The sequence below is a fragment of the Ruditapes philippinarum genome, unplaced genomic scaffold (assembly GCF_026571515.1).
Source record: "Ruditapes philippinarum isolate M1 unplaced genomic scaffold, ASM2657151v2 ctg244_1_1_1_1, whole genome shotgun sequence".
Classification (NCBI taxonomy): Eukaryota; Metazoa; Mollusca; class Bivalvia; order Venerida; family Veneridae; genus Ruditapes; species Ruditapes philippinarum.
The window spans coordinates 145,245-159,063 of NW_026852350.1; the positions used below are offsets into that span (position 1 = coordinate 145,245).

General features: G+C 30.9%; 1 protein-coding gene across 7 annotated transcripts in view; it reads right to left on the reverse strand.

Moving 5' to 3' along the window:
- The window catches only part of LOC132757782 (uncharacterized), a 77,972-nt gene that overhangs the window by 22,892 nt on the left and 41,261 nt on the right, over nt 1-13,819 (reverse strand). For 6 of the 7 annotated variants that reach the window (XM_060749226.1, XM_060749217.1, XM_060749172.1 and 3 more), the window contains exons 3-12: nt 12,591-12,704; nt 8,916-9,077; nt 5,974-6,861; nt 4,436-5,587; nt 4,079-4,138; nt 3,261-3,333; nt 2,934-3,025; nt 2,323-2,574; nt 539-753; nt 34-229 (exon numbers count right to left, since the gene is read on the reverse strand). In XM_060749226.1, coding sequence (XP_060605209.1) covers nt 34-229; nt 539-753; nt 2,323-2,574; nt 2,934-3,025; nt 3,261-3,333; nt 4,079-4,138; nt 4,436-5,587; nt 5,974-6,861; nt 8,916-9,077; nt 12,591-12,704 — 3,204 coding nt within the window. The remainder of the gene's footprint in view (nt 1-33; nt 230-538; nt 754-2,322; nt 2,575-2,933; nt 3,026-3,260; nt 3,334-4,078; nt 4,139-4,435; nt 5,588-5,973; nt 6,862-8,915; nt 9,078-12,590; nt 12,705-13,819) is intronic. The other variant, XM_060749209.1, reaches the window with a different exon arrangement.

A 13,819-nucleotide genomic window follows, 5' to 3' on the forward strand; every position in this document is an offset into this window, starting at 1 on the left:
AATATTAAACTAAGTTAATGTTTAATATTGTACCTGAAACAGTTGCAGTCTGTGATAGATTAATAATCTCGGACTTAGTTGAATTAGTGGCATCACGGTTCCCTGGACCAGGTGTGCTTTCGTGACCGGCAGTCAATATAATTGACGGGGTAATTGCATTGGTCGTGTTGGACTGAGTTGTGGATAATAGTTTGTCGTCCTTAGCTGCTACTTCTGGAGTGTTGAGCACCTGCAGAAGTTAATTAATCAATATCTGAATTGGTCATAAAGTGTCTAGAGGTTCATTTAATACATTTTTTCCCGATAACTCTTATGACACTAATCTCGTAGTTGTATCAATAATAATACGACAGGTACGTAACTCTGGTAAATTTGACTGCCTTTTCCTAAAACCTTTTATTAGATCTGTTTCTCTTTCTACAAGACGGTTTGTCATTTGTAATACATCATTAACTTCAATACAAATTTTTCAGTTGTAAAATATTGTCAACACTTTAACTTGTACATAATAGGATTAAACCATTTTAAAGTGACTTACGTTTCCTGTAAACATCGGAGCAAATGTTGGTAAACCTATTTCAAGAGTTGAAGGTTTATCAGACGAGTGTCCTGGAAATATGGATGGTGTAGCGGACAATGTGACTGGAGTACTCTGACTCGGTAGGACGGGGTTTCCAAACCCTGGTCCACCGGTGATTTGACTGCCAACAGGCAAACCGCTAAATAACCGACTACTGTCAAAGACATCGGAACCTATTTGGTGAAACAAATGTAAAAGAAATCATTCATTATAATGACATTTTGGACAGATAATAATATGATAAATTTTATGATTCTTTTTATCAGTAAAGAAACTTTGATTTGCCAAAAGTCCTCCAAATACATCCTATTATAAACATTTTTTCCCTCTTCTGATGTATAACAAATAGTGATATTTATTTAAGGAAGAGCAATATTTTTCCTGTTTAGATAGAATCTTTTGTTTAATGAATAAATTGTCACGTGACAAATATCATTAAGTCGTTTCTTTCTTGTAAACGTAATTGAAATATTGATCCTCCATTTTATTTAAAACACCTACATTTTTCTGTGAATAACAACTTCATCAGATTGCACGTTTAAATTGTGTAGATTAAAAAATAAAGAAACCTCAAATCAAATGTTTTAAGAAATAGTCAATCTATCGATATATAAAATAATTAATTATAATTTGTTGCATTTATTTTGAAAAAAAAGATGGCGATGTTCACGGAATACAGGCAACAAATTTGTTTCATTCGGCACTTCCATTTATGAATCTGGCTGGAACACACTTTATAACAATGTCTTTTAGGATACTTGACAACGCTGTTTTAACATAAACATAACTCGTTTATCTTATGGTTGACATTTGAATTGATATTGCACAAATTTGTGAAATTAAGGACGGACCTAATTTAAAACAAAAACGCAATCCTTTTAGAAGAAGATAAACAAAAATAATACTATTTTCATTATATATCGAGACAGAGCGAGCGTGAAATGCCTCTTGCTTTTAAATGCTTATTAAAGCATGTTCTTTTAGCCTGCAGATGTAAGGTAATCAACACAGATGTCATTATGCCCGTGCCTCTGTCTCTATATCAATTAAACATTAGACTAAAGTATTCCAAAAGTATGATACTGAAATTAAATTATCCGTGAATTCATTGGGAGGTTGGGTCGGCACCACGTAGTGGCAATATAAATAAACATAAAGTATTGTTAATTGCTGAAATTACGTGCCTTTTGGGATTTCCATTTTGGATTCAACGATGCTATACATAGATAACTGCAGTCATAATAAATTATGTATGAATCTATATAAAAACGGAGATATGCCGATAACAAAAGTAAATGCTTTCTCTAAAGATTTTTTTTATTTCATTATTGTAAATAACAAGTGGATTTGGTTCCAAAGTATTTTCTCTGCTTCATTTTAATGGTACATGTGGGACGTGTCATATTTTTAGAACTTTATATAATCAAACACGATTTTTGAAGGCTGTAGCAGTTTATTTGATGTTACCTTAAATATGAACCTGAATTCGTTTAAAACAGATATAAAATAGTATATAGGTAACGATTTTGTTTAATGACATAGTATTATATTGCAGCATCTGTAATTAAAATAGTATATGTTCCAATGTAGTAAATTATAAATGGAAATAAATGCGGCCTCATTAGTCCATTAATTGAGCAAAAAATAACAGAGACAACGCCGTATGTAACAGATGGAGTTAAATAATTGATACAATTGTTTTCTCTTAGAATTGAATGACTTTATGAGGGCCAAAGTCATACCTGTAGGTAATAGTAGAATCTGTCCCGTTACAGAATCTTGCGCTAGTTTGTATCCCGCTGGAACTGTAAATGGCATTTGATTTGCTTGTGTTACCCCGGAGCTTGTCGTGGTGACATTTTGTGGAAATGGAAATGCTCCCGCTCCGTACCAGCTTGTAGGTGGCAGAGGATGACCCGCTTGTAAAAACTGGGCAGCCAGCTGTCGGGACGCCGGATCATCGGGCCAGAATACTCCTGGTGGCGTCGCCCCTCCTGAGGTATTATATTGACAGTGTTTTATACTACACCGGTATGTGCAAATATGTAAAATAATATCGGGTCTTTTAAAATTTTCTAATTTGTTTTTCTCTATTCTTCGTCTCTATTATTAGAGTTATTATCTGTCAGAATTATACTGTTTTAACACAAACTAAAGCATATATATCAAATAAGACTCCATTATCTTATCATTGATATAAAATAAAAACACTGTAAAAGCAAACTTTTGACAGAGAAGTATATACGTATATGTAAACTCTATACTAATGTATTACTTATGATTTATTTCTGATTCGAAATTACAACAGATTTTAAATACACCGCTTAATGTTGATTTACAAACAATAATATACCTGTTACTATCAAATTTGCTGGCAATTCATTTCGTTTGTCAGAGACAGTCGGACCACAACCCTTGGTTGAAGGTCGGATAACCTTCAGCGGTCTACAAACAAAGTAACTTTATATTATTTTCTTTATATAAACATAAATAGCATAAAAGATTCAAAGTAGTAAAAAAAAGATGACAAAAAAAATCGAGTATTAAGAATGCTTTTCAGTAAAATAGCATTTGTTTCGATCTACTTAAAATTTATGAAAAGAAATGTAATAGTCAAACAAAGGATATCAATAAAACGAGCTAAAGAAATTAGTAATAAAAAACTTGGAGATACACAGACCTAATAGGTTTCACATCCGCCACAGGATGTTGTTTCTTCGTGTCTTCTGATGTCTTTTTAGTGTCGTTTTCTACTGAAACCAAAATTGAAAATTAGCATCAAACCTAACTGACAAAATAATAAGAATGCTATGATGAAGATTCGCTTTCAAGGATTTTTATCGTTCTTTCATCAAATGGATCGCATAGCCTTATTTTAAATCAATAGTGACATGTACGTAACAAGTCTAGATACAGTTTGATGCTACAGATAAAGAAGTTGGGAAGTTGGAAGGGGCACTTCGCCTCGCATAACGTATTTGTGTGGCATTAAAATTGGAGAATGCCTCTTAAAGAAAGTTATCTTAATTTATAAAACGCACTATAGAAAACAAGGGCATCAGATTTCCTGTTCAATTGTAGCATTTTTTTTAATTAAATCGAAAATACAGATGTTATAAACTAGTTTGATGTATACGCTGAAAAAAATGGATTGGTCACTTTTAAATTAATATTTTATACCATGAAATGTTTTGGACGTTATTTAACAATTTTTCAAGGCTTTAGATATGAAAGGAAATATTAACGAAAGAGAACAACGCAGTAAGTACCAATTCCCACTGGACCACTGTTACGGCACCCAGCAGGGAAACCTAAAAACATCCCTAATTAAAACAATATAGACACATGTAAGACAACGATTTAGAAAAACAAACAATCGGAAAATATACTGAAAAACATCAAAGGGAACTTATTCAAATGTATATTAAAACACCCAGATCGTTTATAACGTTAAACGATAAAATGACGATATTGATCAAGATAAATAGGGCAACTAACCTGAACTAACTTTTGGTGCAATATTCCGTTGCCTGGCAACAGCTATGCCAACAGGAATTCCTTTAAGAAAAAAGGTACAGATATAATTTATTTTTAATATATACAGATAAAATATGGGATGTTTTGCAAGAGAAATATTTAAATTATTGCAAAATAAGAAATCTAAACCCTTTCTTCTCTTCTTAAATTAACATGTGGCCAGATAAACAATCATTTTTTTGGCAAAAAAAAAAACTACATTAAGAAAACAAAAATTTAAAAATACAAAAGATATTTGTTTTCTCATATTTTGCTGGTAATAAAGCAATACACTCAGATGGATTCTTTACAAAATGTAACACAATGTAGCACATGTACCTGTTGGCTGACTATTCCCATCAGTTTGTTTCAAAGTTGAACTTTTCGGTTTTGGAGAATCAACAGCTGTATGTTGAGTCTGCTTTGTATTCTTTTTGTCAATATCAGGTAAATCCTTTGTACCGTTTAATGGCTTAACCGAATTCTTATGTTTGTTTGTCATTCCATTTGCACTTTGTCTATTATCTTTTACAACTTGTATTGTCGTTTTGTCTGTTTTATTCTTATTCAAATCACTTTCGGAATCCTTTGACTTTTCCTTTAAATCATCACTGTCTGTCAATGATATCACATTATCAAGAGCATTTACACATTTGGAAGGCACATACTTCTTAAGTTTCTTTGAAACTTCCATTTCATTCGGATCTTTAGAATTGTGATTCAAATCACACGCTTTGCGTTTCTCGGCACTTTTCTTAACATTATCACTTACATTTTCTTTTGGCTTGTCATGATTTTTCCTCAAGTCATGCGCCCTGTCAGAGAATTTTCTCAGATCCTGCGCAACCAGTTTTTCAGTTTCGATTCCTTTTGGTGAATTAAGCACTTCTCGCTTACGCATTACAGGTGACCTTGAAGAATCCTTATTTCCTCCTTGACTGTGACTTCGTGAGCTATAGTTTTTCTTCATGGAAAGGTCAATTGATTTTTCTGTATCTGTACATTTTGAGTCTGAACCGGTTGGAGACACAAGTCCTTCATTTGACGATTTTAAGTTTGATTGAACACAACTCCGGTTATTGCAATAAAAGGGACTTTTTTCGTCTCTGCTTAGATCAAATATACTTTGCTCACTCGTTTCAATAAATAAAGTTTGACTAAAATCCTTAATCTTTTGTTTGGAATTATCTGTTTTCGTTGGAATCACCAAAATCGGTGACTTTCTATCACCACTACATGGTTGAATATCTTCTGACTGGAGTTTTTCTCTGAGTTTATGTTTAGTGTCAACAACATTTATGACAGATGGCGCACCAGCGACAGGACTAGATATGGTACCTATTTCTGGGACATATGTTGTGGCGTGAACACGCTTTCCATCCTGCGGTTGGGAACGAGCATACAGATTATGATAGTATGGAAGAGAGTACGTGGTGACTGTTGTCTGTTTTGATAAAGAAGGGCTTGTTTGTGACGGGGACAAACTTGATGCTGTAAGAGAAATGGTGATTAAAGCAGGAAAACTTGTAAAATCGATTGTAATACCTGAATTTGCAGATTCTACTTTTATTGCGAAGGGATGTATTAAACAATTGTAATACGTAATTGTATAGTTTTTTTTCTCAGCTAATCATTACGTAAAAAAAAGAGTTTGTCCAAAATGACAGAATATATTAAACAATGAATTTGAAATGACCCACTTGAACTAAACAGTGCATAGCATTATGAGTGACTTACATTTCAAATCAATTTATTGGACAAATCTAGTGTTTGACAAAAGAACAATTGATTTCTTTTTATTTGCTGTCACATACATTACGGTTGTATAATGGTTAAAAATGCTGTACAAGACAATGTTTATATAGGTGTATATTTACCTTTGCCTTGATATTTGCTATTGACATCCGTAGTGTTTATGTCCAATTTTGAGTTAACATCAACAGTCGATGTAGTGTTTATAGTATGAGTCTTCAGTAATTCTGTTTGGGACACGCTCTTTGCCTCTTTTGACTTGTCTCTATCTTTGATACACAGATTTTCTGGCATGTCTTGGTCTTCAACACATATCTCTTTTCTCTTACCCACAGGACTTACTACTCGTCGCTTGCGTTCAGAACTTTCAGAAATTTTAGGACAATTTTCCGGACTAGTTACAAGGCTATGCCTCGTAGGGCTTAGTGATAATATTTCTACTGGACTATGTATAGGCAGACCTGTGCCATTTTCTCGATTCATTATGTTTCCGTTAGAATTAGATTTGATTGACTCATGATTATCAATGTCAGAATGTTCATTACTTACATATGATTTTGGAGAATCAAGTATAATTATGTCAGAGTTATCAACAGGCTTTCTCTTTTTGGAAAGATTTTCCGGTACACATGTATCGTTTGATTTCTTATTGTCTGACTCAAAAGTTTGAGTTCTTGTTAATTTCGCACTACTTTTAATTTTGTCTCGGTCTTCAGTTTTTAATAACCTTCCACGTGTTCTTTCACTACCATCAATAGGTTTACTTTTATCAGGAACCTGATCATTGGAAAGTCTCAGGCTGTCTACTTCTGTTTTTTCTTTGTCAATTTTCTTGTCAGACTCTTTCTTTATATCATGTCTTCCGGATTCGATTTCTTTAGGTCGGTCACTAGGTCGATCCCGGCTTGAACTTGGCAATGATAGGTTTGTAGCCTCTAATTGACTGTTCGGTGAATATAGATGAGAGTGAGGGTACAAACTATGTGTATATGCACTTTGACCAAAAAGTGCCTCTGAAAGGTTAATGGAAACAGCATTAGAAATAACTGACTGTTAGTAATGTTTGCTACAGGTAAAAAGAAACCGTCCAATTAGACATGCTGTAAGATATTCATGTTTAGGTGTCTACATTTTAAGTTGCCTTAGTGACAAGAACCTTTAAAGTCATGGTGATCGTTTCAAAGAACAGTTACGTAAAAAATGCTTTTGTAAGGATACAATTCTTTCAAATATCTTAAAGACTGAAAACGCTGCATACAACTTTGTTGCCCACCAAGACATTAAAAGTCCTTGTAACCAGAATTGAAGCAAGGCTTTTAATCGCACTTGAAAGAGGTTTATAAAACATTTTCATCTATTTTTGATTGCGTCGCTACAGGTGTTTACATTTAGGTAGAGAGAAAATGTGAAATGTAAAAAGCAGATGTGGTTCAAGCACAGAAATCGGTTTTTGTTTTCTTCATCGGAGTTAGAAAGAATTCAGCAGGGGTTGAAACTTACGAAATACCATTTGTTCATAGATGAATTATAAACGAATTTTCTTCTCACATAAAAATATTCGTAATACTAGGTACATTGTCTACATTATGTAACAACAAGGCATTATTGGCAATGCAATAACTTTGTCAGCAAGTTAATTTCTGAACACAATAATTACCATAAATATTTTTGCAACAGACATTTGACGATCAAGCACGTGCAATTAAATAATAGCTTCATAAATAGATAAATGAATAAAAAAGAAAGATGTAGACTAACATGTAGTACTAATTGAATATGAACACATTTGGTATCCGAAAATAAAATTCTAAAATTATAAATTTTAAATAATTGCATTTACATACGCATATGCCGTTTGATATCGGAAATGATAGTCGTATATGATCGGCTTTTATGCATAATAACCGATTATTGAAACAGAATGAAAAAATCACCTAAAATGAGTGATCTTTGTTATCTTCAATTGTAGATTAAAATTTTCTTACATGAATGGAAAAAAAGAAAATATCAAAATTGCGACGTTTCCTATTGGTGTTGTTTATTTCCTGTTATTGTTATTTGTCAATGAAATTTCGTATTTCATTGTCTATGGCAGGATTTATTATTGTTTTAGATAAGGTGATTATATTCTTCCCCGCTAATTATCGGTTTAACAGTCACAAATCTATCTTCCCTGCTGAATCTTTGACTGCAAACAAACGTAATCCCCTTGTAAATAAACGTAACATCTGCTTCTTTCACAACACACAAAAACACAAATATAAGGAAGATAGAATGTTGCTTTTTTATGTTTTACAACATTGATTTCAAGTTAAGGGAGTAATGTAAACCTTACGTACGGTGTACATTTTCAAACTACGCATATCTTCATCGAACAAATAGAATTAAATAAAAATTAGAAGAAAACCCAATTCGCATCCTTTATTAAATCGTATGGACTTGTTTCTTGGGGTAAAAAAGAAAGTATCCAGAAAGAATACACTGTAAGATAAAATATGTATGGAGTAAGATATTAAAAAAAGCTAGCGCATTTTTATTTCTAAATTGTTATTTTATGCTCTTTCGTTGGATTGTAAATATAAATATTAATATTAATATTATTTTAGTCTATATACACAATCTCATTAATTCTGAAAAATGTTTATTTCAATATAAGAAACTAGATGATATGTACATTATACCGTGGCAAAATATACGTGTATAAGTTACATTGTTCTCTGTGAATTAAATTACCAATGTGCAAAGTTGCTATTATACATGTATATCAATTATGTTATTTAATGTTTAAGAAGTCACATTATATATAAGAAAAAAATCTGAAAAGACACAAAGTTTCGAAAACAAAACATCAGTGATTTAAAACGACAGTGTTAGATTTAACCTGTTAATAAACGGAAACGGCATATTCATATTCAGTTTAAGCATCCTCCACACACACCCTGACACCCCCAGGCAAGAACTTATGCATCTATAAACTCCAAAATTCAGAATGATTAGATTTATTTAATAAATAAATGTAGATTTGCTGTGGGTCCAGCCATTAACTGTCATTGTATTTGTTTTTTACCTTTCTGTAGGTCATATATCCGGTGTTGCACCGCCTGTGCCTGCAATGCGGCCTCCATCTGAGCAACGTTTGAGTTTTGAGCAAATAATGCCAGCGACTCAGTTGCCGGTAGGTATGGCAAATAGGGGTAATACATGTTGCCCAAAAGATATCGTGCGTAGCCTGTAATATAAGAAAAAGGGAAACTAAATAATGGTGAACAAGACACGGAAAAAATTCAAAGCTCCGCTGGTTTACAAATAGTATGATTCACGCATGTTAACGTGTAATATTTTGATTTGAAAAAAAGCTCTTGCAGAGAAAGCAACATTCCACATTTTTAATGATTTGAAATCAAATAAAATTAATTTACATATTTTCGACATTGACAATTTTTTGTTTTATTAATCATAATGCGCATATTTATATAAATTAGGCATTTTCTTACAACATTTTATCTACGCGGGGCGAATAGGGTGTAAGGTTTCTGGAGTTGAATGAGTTGAGAGCTGAATATTGCCATATATTTATATTTATTTCTGAATCAAATAATTGATCAACTAATGTATGGTTTAACGAACTCATAAATATTCAATTGTATTTATTAAGTTCTAAAATGAAATATGGTGAAAAGCAATAATGGGTATTAAAAACATTATATCTAAATAGAACAGTTTGTCAGCATTAATTTTTAACATAATTATGATGGTATTGTAACAAATCAACATAATGCTCATAGATTTTTTTTTAAATCTGACGCAATAATGTTTTTTTCTACTCTTCTTCCAACAACAATAAACTACTTCTGAACTCTATAAACATGTATGTATTATATACATTTTGTACATATTTTTGTCATGCGTAATAAGCATGACATTCAATAGGTTTATAAATTATTGCTAGAAATATGTTTTTGAAAGCGCAATAAACTGTGCTTGTAAATAATGGAATTTCCGTTCAGTATTTTTTTTTGTCAACTCGTGTATGAAACAACATTAAATATGATGAATATTTAAAACAAAAACACAGAAATAAATCAACTTTAACAATATATATAGACATTTAATACATTGAAAGAAATATATTAACGCAACATAGTAATTCAATTAATTTAAAATAGGAAACGAACTCAAAAAAAATATTATAACATTTTTAAATGTCAGTAAATTACTTCAAAAATAATTTACAATTTTTTTGGGGGAAAAACTGACGCTAAATAATATTGTTAACACAATTAAAATGCATTAAGCAAGAAAAAAATTAATGAATAAATAAATTGAAGAATAAAAGAGAATTTAAATTATGGCAACAATGCTCCATCTTCGGATACATATATGTATATTCTCCGGTTCATTTTATTTTTTCATTTGTTTAACAAATAAAACTATCACTTGAGCTTAGCTTAATCCGATATGTTTCATTAATATTAACAATGATTTTGTGTTATTTTAAAGCAATTATTTTTCAGTACCGAATACCAAGAGCAATAATTTGCTATCTCAAATGCATCTGAAACTGAAACTGTAACCGCTAAAACCTACTCAAATACCCACAAAAAACCCCAACACATTACATGTGTCTCAATTTCCCATCAGTGCAAAATTTATAAACGAAATCATCAGTTTTTAAAGATTGCGATATAACAAAAAATAGTTTTCATAACGCGTGTATCGGCGATTCTATTGGCCCTAAAAAGTACCAAGGATCGTGTCCCGTTACCCATATTAGACCTCGATATGACACCGAAATAATTCCAAAATTGTCATTTGTTATAGTGGTCTAGTCACGTGACAGATTAAATCAATTTTATGTCTTCCCAAACTGTCAATAGCGTCACTTCAGGAAAATTAATATCCTAAACTGGATAAATAATAAAACCCCGCTGGCTTACACGGATCCGAGTGTTATCGCTTTTATCAGTATTTTGGTATGATATTATCCGATGTACATGTATAATACATTTAGAAAACGATTTTCTAGGTCAGAGGAACAACTTCTACTGAATATATATCAACAAACATGTGTAAACGTTTAAAAGATCTTAAACATCTTTTTTCTTTCTAAAAACAAGCGTTTCATATGTAGAGATCTATGTAATTTTAAATTTAACAAGTATTCGTGTACATGTATATGTATATGTCATATAAATTATTCATGGCGGAAGATTGAAGTTGCGGGTTAACATATCTTGTTACAACATAAAATGTAAATTATTATTCTTGTTCATTTGCATAATTTAGCCCATATTTCATTTGCATTTTATGGTATTTTATTCATAACTATAGTAATTTTCTTTGCAATATATTCTTAACAATATGCCTGTGTCATAAAGAAGATAAAAACCAGTTTAAACAGAGGCACGTTAAAAAATACGACCTTCACACAAACTTTTAAACAATCGTAATCAAATACTTGATTTTTAACTAATAGCATAAAATAACACAAAATTATTTTTAAAATTAATGAAACATACCGGATTAAGAGTGATAGTTTGACTTTTATAAACAATTGAGAAAAAAAGAAAAGGAATATACATGTTTAAATGGATCATTGTTGACATTAATTTAATCATTTTCTTGTGTTTTAGCATTTTAATTGTGTTAACAATATTAGAAAATGTTCACAGCGGAATTAAAAAAAAAATGAAATTATAAAATTGTTATATCATTGCTATAAAAACGATTTATATTCCATTGAATTTGATAAAAAATATCAATAACTCTTTAATAAAGTCATGTCATGAAAAGTCTTATTAAAATAACACTAATTGTCTCATAGATTTTCATATAACAGAATTGTCTAAAATAAAAATTAATCAATAACGCACTCTGTAACGTTTTCAACAATCCATTTCAACTATCTTTATAAGCGCAAATATAAAATATTAAAATTACACGAACTGTTATGTGTTTTTCAGTTTTACATTTTGATCTATAAAGTAGACAATAAATTTAATTAATTATCTACTTTCTTCTCTTTTATTATTGTGTTTCTATTTTCAAATAAAACAAAAATAAAAACTTCATAAAAGTAGCATATAAGTTCAACGGTTTCAATTTTGACCTAAGCAAGCTCATAATGTTTAAAATAAACGCAAAAATAAAATCGATAAAATCTAAAAACAGGCATTCGTTTTAAATATCAAATGTTAGAAAATTAAGCGAAGGTATATAAAATTTTAATAATACCTCCAAAAAGAGGAATATACTTGAGAATTTAAAATTACCTAATCCTATTGAAGGTAATCTTTACTCTTAATCAATTATATATAACACTTACAATCGGTGCAACAATTCGAAATATATAAATATGTCTCTGACTTGTGTATACAAAATTGTAGTAAAAAGCGGCCTTTCATATTACTAAACAGAAGAAAAGAAAACAAACGAAAACTTAATATTTTTCTTTTTCAACCAAATATCTGTTCAATATATTGCTGTCGTACTTTAAATGATTCCTTAAAAATTGGATTCATACATTTCTTTTGGTACAATGCAATACATAACAATGCATTTATAAAGTCCCTTCTAAACAACTAAGATTGTTAAATATAGAAATTCATCAAGAGAAAATACAAAAAACCTTTTGTTGTAGTGAGCAATGGCAGAAAAAACAGGACAATTTCCTAATTCAGGTTTCAATATTTACCGTACTACAAAATCAGTACATTTGTGAATAAATATTAGGAAAACTTACTATCTTGTTGTGCTGCCGACCAATATTGCTGCATTTCCGGTATCAGATGTTTGAGTGCTTCCGGAACATGACCCGCATTGCTGAGGTAGCTTGCCATCATTGCGTAATTGGTACCTGTAATAACAGAACAATAACAATTATTACAGCGGGACATAGGAAAGCATTTTCTGTAATGAGTTCATTTTCATATGTTCCAAGAATAACAAGTGCCGTTACATAGCTAGAACATTCCACTAGAACTTCTTTTTTATACAATTATGCACGTAGATTTGTTTATATTTATGCCACTTTTGCATTGTTTTAGTAATGATTCAAGTATCAGAAAAAATAAATGTGAAATTGGATTATTGCCAAATATAATTGTTCTCTTACAAAAACTTAAACAATTACTTTTAACACAAGTAAAAACAAAATTGCTAGTATAACTATTACTTTCATCATTATCATTTTCATTATAATCATCATTGTCCCTGGTGCCTTGCCATATAATTTTATGGCCTTGGCATACAGTTTTCAGAACAACTTGTACACGAACTACTCTTTCATCTTTAATACAACATATATCTTTACCATTGTTTCGCACATCAACAAATTGCATACATTTTTCCTCTTACTTTTCATCTAGCTTAACATTTAATTCAACCCTAACTCCCGATGCTACAACATAATGACACCTGATCTACTGAATATCAACCTTTTATCGAAACAGAAGTAAAAAAGCGTGTATTCTTTTTTCAGATTGTGGAAAAGTGAGTTGTGTTTGCTTTTTCACATATAATGTAAGTGCCATCCTTACGATCAAGATGAAATATAAATTAATTAAGCAATTCACAGGCTAGTAAAGGATGCTGGAAAAAAACACTCTGCAATCTCGTGTCAGTCACTGGCATCTTTATTTGTCTCTTTTTCTAATTTCCTTAATTCATTAACTTTTATGTCAATGTAATAAAAATATTTTCATCATTAGTTAAAATATGCCGTTTGTTTTTGTTGTTATTTTCAATAGCTTTCTTCGCTTTTTTCTATTTTTTAAAGAACCCAGTGTTAAGATATTGTTGATTGTACTTTCAACTAAGCCGAAACAAATTATATGACACTTTTTCGAGCAATCATATTGAAATATAGAAATGAAATGTATTTATTTAAGCTTAACTGGATTTTTTTTGGGTTTTGCAAAATGAAAACATAGATACACCAAAAATGCTGTAAACTGGTGAAATTCAATCAAT